Genomic DNA, 18,535 nt, shown 5'->3' with positions numbered 1-18,535 from the left:
GTACACTGACATAAAAATGGTAACAATTTCCCTGTAGAATTATCGTCTCCATTTTAGGTATAAATATGAAATTACTTTCTACACAAACTGGTGTAGAGATGTTAGCAGCTTTGATGCGGGTCGCCGTCGTTGTTGTTGGTCGTCGTCGCCCTCGGCTGCCAGCTCCGAAATATGGAAAGTATCTCGAGGATGGCACGTCGATGTAAATAATTAACTATGTACACTGATTAATTTGGGCGCCAGCCTCCTCGAGATTACTCCGGTAGAGGATGAGGTTCCCAGGTCAGCTGCAAATCGGTCGGGACATGGGGTTTGGGAGACGTGCTCGTAAGTTGAAATGATGTAGGCGCACACCAGAAGTTGTTGGTAAGAATTATGAAAACGTTTATTATTATTATTAAGTGTTCGTTTCAGGTTAGCAGAAATGCGCGTCCAAGTGTATAATAACTCGCTCTCACTTCCCACAAGTTGGTATACTAATTTCTGAGTTCACGTAATTATATATTTTGTACTATAAAACACCAGTAATATAACGGACAGTTGATAACGTGATGAGAGGAAAGAATTCAGACTTATAATAATAATGCAACACACGACTTCTTACTACACCCACTAAAAATTTCTAAGTCCGTAAATTGTTATACTTCCGAGTTAGGTTTGCCGAGAATATGTGGAGTGCAACTTCTCCGTACACGTTCTATATGCCTTCTGTCTATCTGCCAAATCTATCCCCTACTTTCAACCACCAAAACATAGAATTTCGCCCTCCTATCTATATATCACGTGTCTCTATTAAGAATCCTGATTGGCCATGATTACACTTACGTCACTTAAGACGCGTTCTTCAAAAATTGTTCGTTAACTAGAACATCCCCCTACTTCCGGCGTCCTGCCAATTCTCTGACATATACCAGATCATCTCTTTTGGAACCTGGCTTGGCGTCATCTTACTGACCACCCGCAGGCAAAGTCCATACATTCCCTCATCAGTCAACTCCACGCCTGGACACATGTTTCCTGTCCGCCTAGCTTCCTTTCGGTCTTCCTGTCCACCTGTTACTTCCGTCTCAGATTTTGAAACTAACTTACACGTCCGCGCATCCTATCCATATAAGAATATTAACACGAAATACTAATCTAATGAAAATCTCCTTATCCTATACGAGGAACCGTCTCAAATGCCCTCTCATAACAAAGAATATTCCCAAGGGAATATTTGTTGTTATGAGACGTCCCAAAAAAAAAATACCTTCGCTACTAGTCTCCGGTGTCCCCTAATTAGTCACACTTGGATACACCTTTTGCTATGCTTATAAACAATGTACAAATTTACACTTACAATTATTACATATTTACAACTATTCACATGTATGAATCTATATACACACCTCACGCCTGCTTACATCTCACACGCCAGTTTAACTGACTTCTACCTGACATATATACAGCATCCAATCGTAACATTCAGGGCACATCCGAATACAATGGCGCTCTCTCACTCACATTCATGATCGGTTCCTTGATACATACTTATACTTATAACATAGAAATAAGAATTATGAACCACAATAAAAAAAATATACGCTAAATAATACATAATACATTTTAAAATACCAATTAACCCTTTATATCATACTTCATATATTATCTGAAGCCTTGAAAACACATTTACATTCATAAAATTGAAATAATAACCATTAACCAGAATCAAAATTATACCAAACGATACATAATACTTCTGAAATACTAACTGACTCTATTTATCATATCTCATACACTAGCTGCAACCTTGAATACACATCTCGAATAACGTCCCCTCAATATAGAGGACAACTTTATGTCTCGAACTAGAAATGAGGGTCTGGCACTTAATATTGATTCTAAAAAATGGATACATATTCAAATCGAATCATTCAACCTCTACAAATGAATGAACATAAATGAAGTTAATTAAAAAAAATATTCTATCATTATTATTAATCATTATTAATTCTTATTAATATCATCTTTACATTATTGCCACAGGGAATACTACTTATCGCGTGATCTTATAAGAAAACACACAAAAACACTAATTCTGAAGGTGGCAAAAAAAGAAAACAAAAGTAACAAAAAAAATTTTCCCAAGGTTAACATTTTCAGCACTGACATTAGTTCTTGCTTCTAGTTGCTTATACCGCTCAAATACTACATGCACAAAACAAACACATTCTTATTTTTCTTATAATTAAAATCATATTATTTTCAACTTTACACAAATTCTCGTTCATTAACCTGGTACGTCGCCTGGATGTCTATCATGAATCGGACCGTCATTCTCCGAATGGGATCGTCTGCGGCCTTCCTCATATGTCATTGTGCCATTCTTAAATTGACAGTTTACACGTGGAGACACACTACTCCTCACATTAAATCTACCAGCATGCTTCCACTTAACTTTTTCTCCTCCTGCAGAAAAATGAGGCCTCCAATAGCCCTTCCTATATTCACTCCTTTGATCGTTGCAGTACCGCTTTGTACCATTGTTAGAAAATCGGTCATTATTGTAGGGTTGTAAACCATGACCGCCAGCACTGTGTGGCCGATCCCTACTCCAACCGTCATTATAGTTAGTACTATTGTACCCTCTGTGGGGTGGGAAAGCTTTTTCTGCCCTCCGCCCCATGTTTGTGATGGTTTCCGCATTCTCTTTCACAAGTCCACTTTTGCTCCTAAACTCATAAAACTTTTCGATTACTCTATTTACTTGCTCCTTGAATGCTCCATAACTTTCTAACACCCGGCTCTCTAGACTGATACTGTCCTCGGCTAGTCTATACTGCAATTCATTATTATTCTCATCGAGATTATCGTCCAATCCATTAATATCCATATTTATTTTACTTTCCACCTCATTATTATTTCCGGCTACCTTAATATTCAATTCCCCAATATTCTCATTAATATCCTCAGCTAATTTACTCTCCACTTCATTACTATTTCCTGCTTTCTTATTATTCACTCCATTAATATTCTCAGCTAACTTATCTTTCAGTTCAGTACTATTTTCATCTAGTTTCTCTTTCAATTTATTAATATTCACAGCTAATTCAATTTCCACTTCATTACTATTCTCGGCTACCATATTATTCAATTCATCAATATTCTCTTCTAATTTATTATCCAATTCATTACAATTCTCATCTAGATTATCTCCCAATTCATCAATATCCACAGCTAATTTACTGCCCACTTCATTACTATTCTCAGTTATCTTACTACCCAATTCATTAATATTCTCCACTAATTTGTTCATCACTTCATTACTATTCTCGGCTATCTTATTATTCAATTCACTAATATCCACAATTAATTTACGTTCCACTCCATTACTATTCTCGGCTATCTTATTATCCAATTCACTAGTATCCACAATTAATTTACTTTCAACTTCATTACTATTCTCGGCTATCTTATTATTCAATTCACCAATATCTACAATTAATTTACTTTCCACTTCATTACTACTCTCGGCCATCTTATTATTCGATTCACTAATATCCACAATTAATTTACTTTCCATTTCATTACTATTCTCGGCTATCTTATTATTCAATTCACTAATATCCTCAATCAATTTACTTTCCACTTCATTACTATTCTCGGCTATCTTATTATTCAATTCACTAACATCCACAATTAATTTACTTTCCACTTCATTACTATTCTCGGCTACCTTATTATCCAATTCACTAGTATCCTCAATTAATTTACTTTCCACTTCATTACTATTCTCAGCTATCTTATTATCCAATTCACTAATATCCTCAATTAATTTACTTTCCACTTCATTACTATTCTCGGCTACCTTATTATTCAATTCACTAATATCCTCAATTAATTTACTTTCCACTTCATTACTGTTCTCGGCTAGTACATTTCCCAATCTATTATAGCTCTCTTCTATCATATTTCCCAATCTATTAGATCTCTCGTTCATTATATTTCTTAATTGACCAATTTGCTCATGATATACGTCAGAACTTTCCATTAACTGGCTCTCTAGACTACTACTATTCTCAGCCATCTCACTCTTCAAATTACCGAACTGGCTCTCTAGCCTGCTACTATTCTCAGCCATCTCACTCTTCAAATTACCGAACTGGCTCTCTAGCCTGCTACTATGGCTCTCTAGCCTGCTACTATGGCTCTCTAGCCTGCTACTATTCTCAGCCATCTCACTCTTCAAATTACCCATCTCACTCTTCAAATTACCGAACTGGCTCTCTAGCCTGCTACTATGGCTCTCTAGCCTGCTACTATTCTCAGCCATCTCACTCTTCAAATCATTACTAGTTTCTATCATTTCGTTCCTCATCTGATTCATCTGCTCCAATATCCGCTCTAACACATTATTCGACATGGCATTGTCCGAACCTCGCGAACTTTCTTTATCTTGGCTAGTACTCGTCCCTGCTGTAGTCTCCATTTTTTTTTTACTTCTAGTCTGGCTCCTTAGCAACATGTAATATATAATATATCTTCAACAATTCCCCTTAAACTCAAAAACAAAATAAACCCTACCAAAATGAATTACACACATGTACATATATATGGACACAACAATTGAAATGAAACCCTTTATGCTTACGTATCGACGTCTTCTAGGTTACGCCTGGGTGATCGTCTCCCCCACCGTCCATCATTGTTCTCAGCTGTTTGGGGTCTGCATGGTGTTGTGGCTGTCGGTCGTTGACACTGCATTGTACTGCAAGCTGCTCTACTAACACTGCATTGGCTGTCGGCTCTCGCGTCGATCCCCGCCGTGGTCATTGTTGCCATCTCGAGCCGCATTAACCCTGCGTCGGCTGTCGGCTCTCGCGTCGATCCCCGCCGTGGTCATTGTTGCCATCTCGAGCCCCACGTTGGGCGCCAAAATATGATGCGGGTCGCCGTCGTTGTTGTTGGTCGTCGTCGCCCTCGGCTGCCAGCTCCGAAATATGGAAAGTATCTCGAGGATGGCACGTCGATGTAAATAATTAACTATGTACACTGATTAATTTGGGCGCCAGCCTCCTCGAGATTACTCCGGTAGAGGATGAGGTTCCCAGGTCAGCTGCAAATCGGTCGGGACATGGGGTTTGGGAGACGTGCTCGTAAGTTGAAATGATGTAGGCGCACACCAGAAGTTGTTGGTAAGAATTATGAAAACGTTTATTATTATTATTAAGTGTTCGTTTCAGGTTAGCAGAAATGCGCGTCCAAGTGTATAATAACTCGCTCTCACTTCCCACAAGTTGGTATACTAATTTCTGAGTTCACGTAATTATATATTTTGTACTATAAAACACCAGTAATATAACGGACAGTTGATAACGTGATGAGAGGAAAGAATTCAGACTTATAATAATAATGCAACACACGACTTCTTACTACACCCACTAAAAATTTCTAAGTCCGTAAATTGTTATACTTCCGAGTTAGGTTTGCCGAGAATATGTGGAGTGCAACTTCTCCGTACACGTTCTATATGCCTTCTGTCTATCTGCCAAATCTATCCCCTACTTTCAACCACCAAAACATAGAATTTCGCCCTCCTATCTATATATCACGTGTCTCTATTAAGAATCCTGATTGGCCATGATTACACTTACGTCACTTAAGACGCGTTCTTCAAAAATTGTTCGTTAACTAGAACATCCCCCTACTTCCGGCGTCCTGCCAATTCTCTGACATATACCAGATCATCTCTTTTGGAACCTGGCTTGGCGTCATCTTACTGACCACCCGCAGGCAAAGTCCATACATTCCCTCATCAGTCAACTCCACGCCTGGACACATGTTTCCTGTCCGCCTAGCTTCCTTTCGGTCTTCCTGTCCACCTGTTACTTCCGTCTCAGATTTTGAAACTAACTTACACGTCCGCGCATCCTATCCATATAAGAATATTAACACGAAATACTAATCTAATGAAAATCTCCTTATCCTATACGAGGAACCGTCTCAGCTTTCAAAAGGAAGACCGTACACTGCAAACTATTATATTTGTAGATGACTAAATAGACGAGTAGAATGTTAGATCTGAATCAATTAATTTTCTTACAGGCGGGTCTGAAACCTTCAAGGACAAGCAGGACTTCTTTTACCATGAAGTACGCAAGTATCATCAAAAACACTACCATGAGAAGTTGCAGATGAAGGTGAACCGGGAGAAATTACTTGAATCTGTGAGTTTTCATCATATAGTATGTAACTACACAACTAAATGCCCTATAGGCATCCAAGCATTGGGTCTATTTTTCAATTGTTTACAAATCAGGAACAAACTTATTTTATATATACTGTGTGTATAAAAAGTTACGCACGATTTTGAATGCAAGAAGTAATATTTAGTTATTTGTTTCAACACTGTGGTTACCTGAAACGAACCATAATCATAACCACGACACAGTAATTATGTTCACACTCAATGACAGCTTTATACAATAATATTAATCTTTACACGTGGGGTATGCTTGCATGAGTAGAAATTGGGCGTAACTTTGTGCACATCCAGTATAAAGGAATGTCTAGTTATTGCCTTCTTGAGATGTTCAGTGTTTTTTATTTGTAATCTATTTTAACTATTATTTTTTTGTCTTATATTATAAGTTCCATTTATAGATTTATTAATAATTTATTCATAAAATATAATGACGAGGTGGAATTAATTAGAATCTTGTAGGAATAATTAATTATAATAATTATTTAACCTCTTCCTTACTATATATTTTACCAGTTTTGTGAAAAAAGTGTCATATTTTTTTTATTTTCGTAAAGAGGTCATTTAATATTGCAGAATCACTGTACATCACTAAGTTTCTTACATACCTAAAAGATCACTATGAAATAGACATACATTCATACCTGAATTATTATCCCGAGTTATCTCGTGCACCTTGATTCCAGCTCTGGTAGTTGTCCCACTTTGATTTTCTCCTGAACTATTTACCAAATTATTTTTTTTTATATATTAATTTATGAGGTACAATACCAGTGCTGTTATCAATGCGTTAAATCTTGCTTGTCGTGTGAAACACTCGAAAGCAGGGTATTACGCACAGTGGCGCATTGCATTCCGGACAGTAGTATCTGCTCTCCTATATGAGAGCGTTTTGGGAAGAATGGTGTAGCAGTCATTGAATATTTGTACCAGTACATCTGTTCTTCAGGTTTGTGAATAATGTTCTGCAGTATCACTGTGCCCAAAAGTACACATATTTCAGAGTCTGTAGTAGGCCGCCACGAATTATTTTCAGCATTCTGTGAACACTTATTAGCATGCCGAATCATCTCCGCGAATATAATGTTGATGAGGTCATTATTAAAGAATAATTTAAAAAATTGAGAATTATCGTTATCAGAAACAATGTTAAAATTTCAGGGAATGGGGACCTCGGTGGTGCAGAAGAAATGGTGCCAGATGTCTTCTGTTCAAACCACTGTCGAAAAGACGCGACATCAACTGATCTGAATTTGTTTGTTGGTCTTCTCATACCGATGTTTCATTTCCTATTCTTGTACAGGAATATATTCCTGATCAAAAGTTTCGGAATCACTAATTTCATCCACCTTTACACAAAACAGCACAAAAAATACTAAACACAAACAGAAACTGCCAAAACTAACTAGCATCTACTCACTACTGTGTGTGAATGCTATAGTGAGGATCACGTAAGTTCAGTTCCCAAACAGCAAATATTTCCGCCTTGTCAGTGTTGCCAACTGTTACCAGATATCACCACATGTAGTAAAATCACGATCCTATGTACTGAATGACTTCTTTACTCACCGTACTTTACCTTAATGTTGGAAGGTTATTCTAAATAGTTTCAATAATAATGAGAAATGTATTGCTATGTTCTATTCTTTTATTCCTTTACATTATTATTAGTATTAGCATTAATAGGTTACTAGACGTAAATATACAACAAAGTATAGTATATAATATTCAAGAATCAAATCTGTTCCAAGACCAATTAAATTATTGTCACTTCACTTCAAAGATTCCAGCGTACATATACTGTACTTCCTAAAGGTAGATAAATTAATAACCAATTGACTTTTGGTTGGAATTCGAATGAACTTCTGATTATCTTTTGAAATTAGTAAGGAATTGGATAATACAACTATGCTAAAACTGAAATAATAATAAATCAACTTACAAAAATAATTTTGGTCCTTAAAAGCCATAAGTAATTTCACTTCTAGATACCTTTTTAAAGATTTCATTTGTTTGTAAATTGCTTAATAATGCTACACTTACACTTATTATTTCTGCAACTCCACGTCTGTCATTGAAAAAATGTATGATACATAACTGTGAAGTCTCTTTTTGGCTCTTGTGTCCTAAATTTAAATAAGAAAAAGCAAATGATTCAAGAAATGTGAGCTGGTGAAAATTAAATACTCAATTAATAAAATAATTACTACCAAAAGAATATTTTATTAATTCTATACAAAAGATGGATTACACAGAACAGATGGCCAGAAATCATAGATTTATACACAACATACAGCATGAAACGATCATCAAAAAATGCTTTTTGTACACAATAACATCTTTCAAACGAAGTGAAATAGCCAATAAGTTCAATAAATATTATGCTAATAAGTAATAACTATAATTAATAATTATCTACAAGCTGTAAAAGGGAATAAAATAGTATATTGTTGAAATTAGGGGGTTATGGTTTATTACGTGTATTTATAATTTTAATTACTTTTACTACATTTAATTATATTTTAATTTCTATTAGATTAGTTGGTGGTGTGGTTGTTAGTTTTATCTGTGTACGTCAGACTATTAAGGAAAAACTGAAAGAAATATTAAATCTACTATCTACTTTATATAACAATATTTAATCAAGAACTGAATATTACTATTAATTTAATAACATAAGACCCAAAACATCTCCAAGTCCAGACAATACACATGCTGATTTTCTTAAACATGTTGGCAAACAAGCAAACTCACTACTTTTATCTTGCAATCTCATCTAAAATACAATATCTGTCTGGAGAAAATCTATCATAACATCAATTTTGAAAAGCAATTATTCAACTAATATCTTTTCGAGTTATCGACAGATACCACTTACTAGTATGATAGCCAAAATTATGGAAGAGATGATTTCATAGATTGAATTGGTTCCTGGAATCTAGTAACTAACTTTCATTTTATTGGGTTGACTTTAGAGAATTGCATTCAACAAATGGACAGATTTTAAATTTTAGTCAAGATATTAAAGATATTTTAAACAGAAAACAAAACAACTTAACAATTTTAATTTATTTTCAAGGATCATATGGCTCTGTAGATATAAATCACTTAAGAAATTGCAAACTTAGGGTGTCCATGATAAAGTGTTACACTGGGTCAGTGACTTGATTATTTGATTCATTGTCACAAATATGTAAATAGAGACAGATTCATCTGGGCTTCCCACATTGTTGTTCTCAGGAATACATTTTCCAATATTAATGTCGATGGTCTAACTAAAGAAATAGATCTTATGATAATCTCATCATTTGCAGATAATATGGTTGTCTAGAACAAAAAATCACAGTCCACAAATATTAATAAACTGAGCCAAAATCCCAACAGACTTTTTGACTCTACTTGGAGAACTCAAACTTGCTCAATTAAGGGAAACTTTACTAATAAAACACAATCCCAAGTTATTTCAAAATGAATAGTATATAAGTTAACTTTAACAGATGATGTTAAGAAATGTGATACTTCTCCAGACATTTTAAAAATCATTAGAAACGATAAATGATCTGGTCAGTGAGTGACTACATACAGTATTTTTTATAGATGGATCCTGTTTACCAAGCCATAGATGTAGTGGTGTTGTAGTACAATACCAGTATATTCCCTTTTACAGGGAATTATATTCAAACACTTGTTTGCCACATTTTAACCGTGACAACGCTTTTTAGCTTTTTAAACATTCTGGTTATTGTATTGTGTTTGTGTTTAGTGAAAGATTTTAGATAAGGGCGCAAATAGCCATAGTAGCTGACGCGCCCTTTTTAAACGCCACTAACTAACTAACTAACTAACTAACTTCAAACACTGACTAATTTTGATAGTGAAAATTTAGATACACTTTTAAGCTTACAAAATCTCCAGTATCGACTTCATAAATCTGAGAAGGCTGTCATACTATCAGATTCAAAATCAGATGTTCTTGCTGCAGTAATGGACGTAACAGCATGAAATCTCAATATTTTACAGTGTTTTAATATTTTAAGCAAAATGGTCGAATTACATCGATGACTGGTACTTCCGTGGATCCATGAACTTTATGGAGTGGGAGGTAATGAGGTAGCTGAAAGGTAGCAAAATTGCTGTAAGGTTATCTATACCTGCATCTTACCACACTGTTAAAAGAATAACAAGATCAGAACATGACAATGTGGTAACAAAAATCGGAATGATTCTAAAGCAAATGAAAAAATTGCAATAGGCCATCCGGCGTCTGCTCCACGATGGAGGAAAATCCTCAGAAGAAACCAACTAATCACACCAAATGGGGGATCCAAACTACCCTCGAGTGCAGCTCTGAATTTGCAGGCCAACGAGTCTACCAACTAAGCTACATTGGTGGCTCCACTAAAAATATGAAGTACATGGCACTCAGATTATTAAATTGACAAACCTAAACAATTATTCATCAGTTAAGCTATAAAATATAATACATAGCAAGCAAGTTAATTCAATTTAAAAGTATAAACAATTCAATCAGTTGAAATATACAGAAACTGATAATAAATATCATGCAAATTACTTCACATTACAAGCATAAACAATTCATCACTTGTGGTATACAGCCTACTATTTAATTTACAGCACATACAATTCATCAGTTAAGCTATAGACCTACAGTCTACTATTCAATTTACAGCATATATAATTCATCAATTAAGCGAAACAAAAATATAGTACAATACATAGTAAAAATAATACACCTAATTTAATAACTGAACTTCTATGAAAATCTACAGTGGCAGTACTCATATTATCACAGGCCATGATTGTCTCAAATATTTACAAAGAACTGATATTTCAGAATCTCCCCATGCCATTTCTGAAATCTCAATGAAGATATGGATCATTGTCTTGACTGTTTAACTTTACACAGCTTTCAATCATCTGGTTAAATATTGGAGTGCAAGATAACAAATGACATCAACTGCTGAACACTTGGTATCAATCAACCAACAACTTCATTACATTAAAGGGGGAAAAAAACTGAAAGAATTAATTGTATATAGACACAACACATAAGACAAGGCAGCTTCAGAACAGTAATTGGCAAGGCTCTGTTGTTTTAGGATTCTTATATAGATTCAATTTTACCTGAAAGAAAAAAGTAGCATCTATAAGTAGTAGTAGTAGTAGTAGTAGTAGTAGTAGTAGTAGTAGTAAAGATAATAATAATAATAATAATAATAATAATAATAATAATAATGACTGTAAAGTATGGAAATTAATATTGCAATGTAATATCAAAAGGTGATTTCACACCATCAACTCTTATCATTTAGTACAACTCTTATCATTTAGTACAACAAATCTATTATATTCAGTTGCAATCACCAGTAGCTGTTCTTTCCTCCATTTTGTTGTTGGCTGATTTTTCACAAGTCTGCTATGATATGCAGCACTATCCATGACAATAACGCATTGCCCTAATGTTCTCAGGTCAACAACTGTGTTTGCACCCACTTCTCAACTACAGGGCTATTCATAGCACTATGGTAGTCCTGACTTTTCTTTCAATTGCATGAAAAAATTAAATCAGCACCTGCAATAAAAATTATACCTGGGCATATAATTACGTCACATGAATTCACAGCATTTAAATAAAGAAAATAAAACATAACATAACATAACATGACATGACATGAGATCCTCTTTGGTGAAAGGCTTTCCCACGTTTTTATTTAGTCACCAATTTTTATATTTTTGTACCCTGATTTAAAAAATTACTCTTGCCAAATTTATGTAAAATATAAATCAATATAACTTACCGAGTATAAATCCACCTTTCGTTCCGGCATCTAATCTTCCACCCTCATTTGTTGGTCTATGAATAACACCATTCATGTCACTGGAAACTTCACCTGGTTTATTTCATGAATAAGTGGGTGATCATACTTAAAAAAACAGAGAGAGAAAAGCAATTCACATTGACACTCTAAGAGACACAAAAATTTTAAAGACAGGAAAACTGTTCAAGAATTTTATAACTAACCTCTAGTTATAATATGAAACTATTAATTGCAAAACATGTTGTTCCCACCTGAATTCATTACTAGTAGCCTATATTAATTGCAATTTCATATTCCACATAAGTGTTAATCTATTTGTTAGTAAAAAATTCAATCACTCAATGTCTCACAATACATTGAAATTTACCATTCATAAAAATCCAAGTCTCATCCAAGAATACTACGGGTTTAGGGTTCTCACGCTCCACATTTCTTATATATTCTCTTAAAAACGAATAACATCACTTTCTCATACATGTGTATAAGGATCCCCTTTGCTCCATAGAAATTTCATCTCTTTCAAAATTTTTTTCACCGATGATAAGGATACTCTAAATAAATATGTTTCATAATCATCATTCATATGTTCCAGAACTTTTGCTGCTGTTAGTACTTCCCCTGTAACAGTAAATGAAAATTATGCCATATTTTTATACATAGGCCTATGACTAATATCAGAATTACATTGCATAAATCAACACAATAATTCCTGTAACTTCCCTACCTTTATGTAACTTGTCATAAATAAATCTCGCAATTGCATCTTTCGTAAAATCATCAGCATCAGTCACTGGATGTTTACGTAGTCTATGTTTTCCTGGTGTCACGAGTGGGGTCCCCTTGTGTGAATTGATCACTTTCGTGGCTGTAGTTAAGCCAAGCTGTAATAACAAACAATAACATAATACTTCTAAAAATTGTTATATCATAAAATTCATGCATAATACCAACATTTACAGCTATATGAATAGAAAATGATCAACATGTTAGGTTGGGTCTACGATAGGTTTAAGTAGGCTAATATTTAGGTAATTCTCCAGAAAAGCTACACCAAAGAAGGCATAATTTTATTTTGTTTAATTGATTTCTGTGATATTTACATAGTGATGAACACGTGGTTTTAGTGCACAGCCACAAATACTTTCAGCACAAAAATCCTTTGACACTTACCTGTATATTCTAATGCATTGTTGTAGTCCCTCCCTCAAACTTGTTACTAATTACCAATATAACATGCGAGAGGTCCAGGACGAAGAGAAATGGTTAGTTTCCCAGTAGTGCGTCCTCGTCCTCTCGAGTGTTATATCTTAACAAGTACTTTGGGTGGGGTAGCTTTTCTGAAGAAACACCATATTTAATATTACTTAGACCAGTCATGAATAAATTATTCAGCCAGAGTCAACGTTCCTATGCTTTATAGAGTATGTTATATAGTTATTATATAAAACTGAATTATTTTTAAGCACCATAACAGGCCAACATTCATGTAATATTTGCTGCAATATCAAGTTAATAATTACAATATGACTTGTATTTTCTTCGGCCGATGTGGCATGTAAATTGTGATCTGAACGGTTAATTTAATACCAAAAGAGAAAACTGGAAATTTACTTTCGTGCTGTTTGATTACTTGTTCGTCTAATTTGTAAATGTATTTAAGCTATCACCTACTGCAGTATTACAGTATCTTAAATGTATTTAGTTTGGCAATATGAAAATCACTGACTTGATTAAACATTAGGCCTAACCTAAAAATTTGTTTTGTTTGACCACAATCATGAAATTATTAGTGCAAACTCCTAAAACTGAATACCACTTTGAAATGTATGCTTAAGAATACTTACTCCTAATAATTGTCCTATTCTGGTTGTAATTGCTGTCTCCGTTAGCATAATTCCTTCTTCATTATCTTCTTTCTTCAACTCATTATACACGTGAACTACAGATTTCTGAAGCGTACTCTGAATGCCACACATTTTCTTCCTTGGAGGAGTCACTGCAACACTATTTCATTTTTTTGACATAGTAATAAAAATCTAAACACGAAAGAAATTCATTAAAATTTGAAATAATTTTTCTATCCATTACCCACGTGCATTATCACGCCCAAGTATATTATATTCATTCGTACTTATCTGACTATTCTTGAATTATAACCACAACGCAACACATAACATAACTATTATGTATTAATATTATTACTAATATTAATTAATTATTAATAAGTTCGAATTTCACTATCTTCCAGTAACCGGCTGAGAAATCTAGTACAATTTTAATTTCATGGAACTCCAGTACCGGCAAATATTGTCGATATTTGCCTCAGCTGCCAACATACCGGTTACAAAATCACTACCATTTATTGTATTTGTCAGTATCGAAATTCGAAACGAAGTTGGCAAAAGAAAATTCAACCTTCAAACTAGAAAATCACCATAATCCACTAGCATTTGTAGTAATGGGGGAAAAATGGTTAGGTTTCACCCTTAGGGTATCAAGTTACCTGGTCTTCCCTATAATCCTTAGCAACGAAAATGGGACTCAAACGAGTTAACTCGGGTTAATAAATTTTGACACAAGTTAGCAACCCAAGTTAACTCGGGTTAATCAGGGAAGTGGTTAATAATTATATAAAGTGACCAGATGTCCCAATTAGGCTGGGACATTTCCGGTTTTCAGAGTCATGTCCCTTTGTCCCTGCCAGGTTTGGCTGGAATGCTTGGATGTTCCGGTTTTCCTAAGTCAAATGAAATGACCAATGATTTGAGATTGTAAATGAAATTGTTTAAACTTTCAACACTAATGAATAGTTACGAATATAGGCAGAGTTAGGACTTTAGCATTAGGTGACGTCATGGGTAAAAAAAACTCGTGTCATTATGTAACATTATAAATGGGCGTAATAAAAGAAGACATGTTTCATGTAACAATATTTCTCGCATTTCATCAAATAAATGCAATTTCAAAAAATGAGTTACTATAGTAGGGAGCAAAGATATTGGCGGGTCGTACTTAGCACATTTTTGCACGTACCACCCCCTCTCTTCTGACCTGTCCATTGGGATGACTTGACTGGCAGGGTGTCGATGCGTTCGGGTGTAGTTGCTTGCAAGCCAATCGTTGGGTATTGAGAGAGTAGTCATCGTAGCTGTTGTCTGTACATATTCAAACAGTAATTTTCAATACTAACAGTGGAATTGCTTCTGTGCCTAGTTGAGCGACATGTCTAGAAAGGGAGCGGATATGCAGAGCCAAGTGAAAGGAATTATTTATAGTGTTTACGAATACTTAAAAAAAACTTTAATTAATACAACAAATTAAAATTTTCGTAATATGATTGAAATTCTGGTTATTAAGAGAATGAGGAAAACAGGAATTAGGTCACTATAAGTTTAAGTGAAATATTTTAAGATCTGATAGTATATTGGCAATATGCTCATTGCAGTGAAGTAAATCGTTAAAAACCATTGTGTTATTATTATTATTATTATTATTATTATTATTATTATTATTATTATTATTATTATTATTATATTATTATATTATTATTATTAAATTTACACTGATGGATTTCATTTAATATAGTATTACTAGCCATTGTTAAGTCAATTATATTATATAAAATAAAACCTGGGTACCGACACAATACTATTTACAAATTATTTACATCATCAATACCAGTGATTTTACTCACGGGACTGGCTTCATCTTTTCTTGCAACCCTTGTTTTGTTCAAAAGGTCTCTGGTCACTGCTGTCAGTTGGTCACCTGCTGTGATTCTTCCTGACGAAAGGTCCCTGTTGACTTTCTTTGTCGCATTCCCAGGACCGCTGCCATCATTTTTGGCCTCATTTCTGAACAGCTGGAGCCATTCATCACTACTTCTACTCTTTGTGAAGCGGATGACAATAGGACGCGTCTTCCCTGGCCTGGATGGTATGCGATGTGCTACGCTTACATCATGTTGCACCAATTCACTACCGCCTATGACTTCCGATATTTAGTCAATGACTTCATAAGTTGATTGTTCATCGATCTCCGGAACTCCAAATAGCATTATATTGTATCTGCGTATGTACTGCTGCAGATCACGCACTTTCCGTTTGAGATGGTCATTTTCTTGCACTAGCCTCTTCATCTCCTCCTGCGTGGAGTTGAGTTCATGTCTTGTGTGCACCAATTCCTCTCTAAGACTGTCGAACTTGGAAGATATGAATTCAACTAATTTTCTTAGTTCATTCACCTCAAAATACGAATGCTATTCGATATCAGGATAGTAGTTATAAAATCATGTCGCATATTGTATACCAGTAGTTTGTATGATAACAAATGAAGTGTTCACATGTGCTGTTGTTTAATGAAATAATTATAATGCTGCGCATAGAAATTACACTAAATACTGACACACAGACAGTGTTTATATATAAACACTATTTCGATGTTACAGACTTTAGGTTACGTAGCGAGGAGTGAAAGATGTTTCAGAAGCGACCCTTCGAAGAACGTTTACAGCTAAAGTAGGGGTGGAACGTGGGTTGGGTTAGTATGAAGGGGTATACCTCCATCCGCCAATATTCCTGCTCCCTACTATAGTAAAATTTCTAGCATGTTAGATATGCCACTCTTGCATTTAATAATATAACATGATATTGTTGAATTAGTTTTACAGTCATAACTCATAAGATAATTCGCGTTTTCGTTCTCTTAAGTTAATGTCCCTGTAAGTGCAGAAGCAAGAAGCATTTATGCCCGCATGTAGAATTGTACCTGATCGGCAAAATTACTGTTACCTATTTGATCCCAGTTTCGACTCTGAGGAATATGGCCACCTTAAATTATAATGTGAACAACTTATCTTCTTAACAGACTGAAAAAAAATTTACGAACAATATTGATGTAAACCAGCATGCAAATGACGTAGCTATACAGTATAGACCACATCTAAAACCATTCATAGCCAACCAGAAGTTAGTCGACCTGGTTGGCGAGTTGTTATAGCACTGGCCTTCTATGCCCAAGGTTGCGGATTTGATCCCGGGCCAGGTCGATGGCATTTAAGTGTGCACATCTGGTGATGCTGATATAACCTCTGCAGTTGCGAGCATCGTTAAATAAAACATAACATTTAACCAGAAGTTTTTTACCACGAAGTTAGACTCACATTCTTTTATTCGTTCGTTCGTTCATTCGTCTGTCCGTCCATTCATTCTTCATATTTATTCTTTATCTTTCTTTCTTTCTTTCTTTCTGTCTTCCTTTCCATTTTCTTTCTTACTTTCTTTTTTCTTTCTTTCTTTCTTTCTTTCTTTCTTTCTTTCTGCATATTGTATTTTTATGTTGTTTGAATGTAACAATTTTACTTCATGCATGTAAACTTCGCTGCAATTATCTTTCGTAAGTTTTTCGCTTTAATTTTTTTTATGGTCTTATTTCATAATAATTATTTATTATTGACGCCTGTTTGAAAGATTTGACTTGAATTATTAACACGTATTAAACTTGCATTTTCAGTCCATGAAATCAACGAAGAGCTTTTCTGTTAGTGATTGGTGTCGGAATTTTGAAATCACGTTTCAAGGGGAACAAGGTAAGTTTGTCATATTTTGTAATTCTTAGATTGCTGGTCCCTTATTATTATTATTCTTTGTACACAATCTTAACTCTCAATTTTAATTTCATCAGGTTTGGACTGGGGAGGAGTCCGGCGAGAATGGTTTGAATTAACGTGTGCGGCACTGTTTGATGCTCGAAATGGCTTGTTCACAAGTTTCTCTGACAGTCAACAAGCACTGGTCCATCCGAATCCTCAGAGACCGCCTCATCTGAAGTTGAAGCATTATGAGTTTGCAGGCAGACTAGTCGGGAAATGCCTATACGAGTCAGCATTGGGGGGCTCATATCGCCAGCTGGTTCGCGCCCGGTTCACACGCTCTTTCCTTGCACAAATTATTGGCCTTCGAGTACATTATAAGGTAAGGATCTTTAGCATAATTTTATTTGTTATAAACATGTCACATTGATTTTTCTTATCCATAATCATGACAGCTGCAGAGCACAGGGAACAAATAGATCGGGCATCCATTTTAATATGACAGGATATTTCTCTTCTTTTTGTTTAAATCCAGAATATCATCATCGTCGTCATCATCACCACCATTCATATATTAGCATCTTCTACCTGTAACAACTACAAGGTCCACTCCTGTGGAGTAACGATCAGCACGTCTGGCCGCGAAACCAGGTGGCCCGGGTTCGATTCCCGGTTGGGGCAAGTTACCTGGTTGAGGTTTTTTCCGGGGTTTTCCCTCAACCCAATATGAGCAAATGCTGGGTAACTTTCAGTGCTGGACCCCGGACTCATTTCACCGGCATTATCACCTTCATCTCATTCAGATGCTAAATAACCAAAGATGTTGATAAAGTGTCGTAAAATAACCTACTAAAAAAAAAAAAC

At 35.1% G+C, this 18,535-nt stretch overlaps 1 protein-coding gene and 1 long non-coding RNA gene across 5 annotated transcripts in view; one reads left to right on the top strand and one right to left on the bottom strand.

The window, feature by feature from the left end:
• Positions 1–18,535, top strand: part of LOC138694903 (apoptosis-resistant E3 ubiquitin protein ligase 1) — a 323,573-nt gene that overhangs the window by 281,997 nt on the left and 23,041 nt on the right. For all 3 annotated transcript variants that reach the window (XM_069819087.1, XM_069819086.1, XM_069819088.1), the window contains exons 10-12: positions 6,085–6,206; positions 17,593–17,668; positions 17,764–18,053. In XM_069819087.1, the coding sequence (XP_069675188.1) occupies positions 6,085–6,206; positions 17,593–17,668; positions 17,764–18,053 (488 nt within the window). The remainder of the gene's footprint in view (positions 1–6,084; positions 6,207–17,592; positions 17,669–17,763; positions 18,054–18,535) is intronic.
• Positions 8,446–14,596, bottom strand: LOC138694906 (uncharacterized). 2 transcript variants are annotated; one of them, XR_011331028.1, is made up of 6 exons: positions 13,926–14,592; positions 12,806–12,962; positions 12,449–12,699; positions 12,061–12,186; positions 11,627–11,834; positions 8,446–11,386 (listed from the first exon to the last, which is right to left on the bottom strand). It is a non-coding gene; the product is annotated as an uncharacterized lncRNA (long non-coding RNA). The 2 variants fall into 2 exon arrangements; XR_011331027.1 differs by having other exon boundaries at positions 12,061–12,699; positions 13,926–14,596.

The sequence above is a fragment of the Periplaneta americana genome, chromosome 2, assembly GCF_040183065.1.
Source record: "Periplaneta americana isolate PAMFEO1 chromosome 2, P.americana_PAMFEO1_priV1, whole genome shotgun sequence".
Taxonomy (NCBI): Eukaryota; Metazoa; Arthropoda; class Insecta; order Blattodea; family Blattidae; genus Periplaneta; species Periplaneta americana.
Note: the sequence above shows the minus strand (reverse complement) of the source record. Positions and strands in the feature narration are given on the sequence as shown.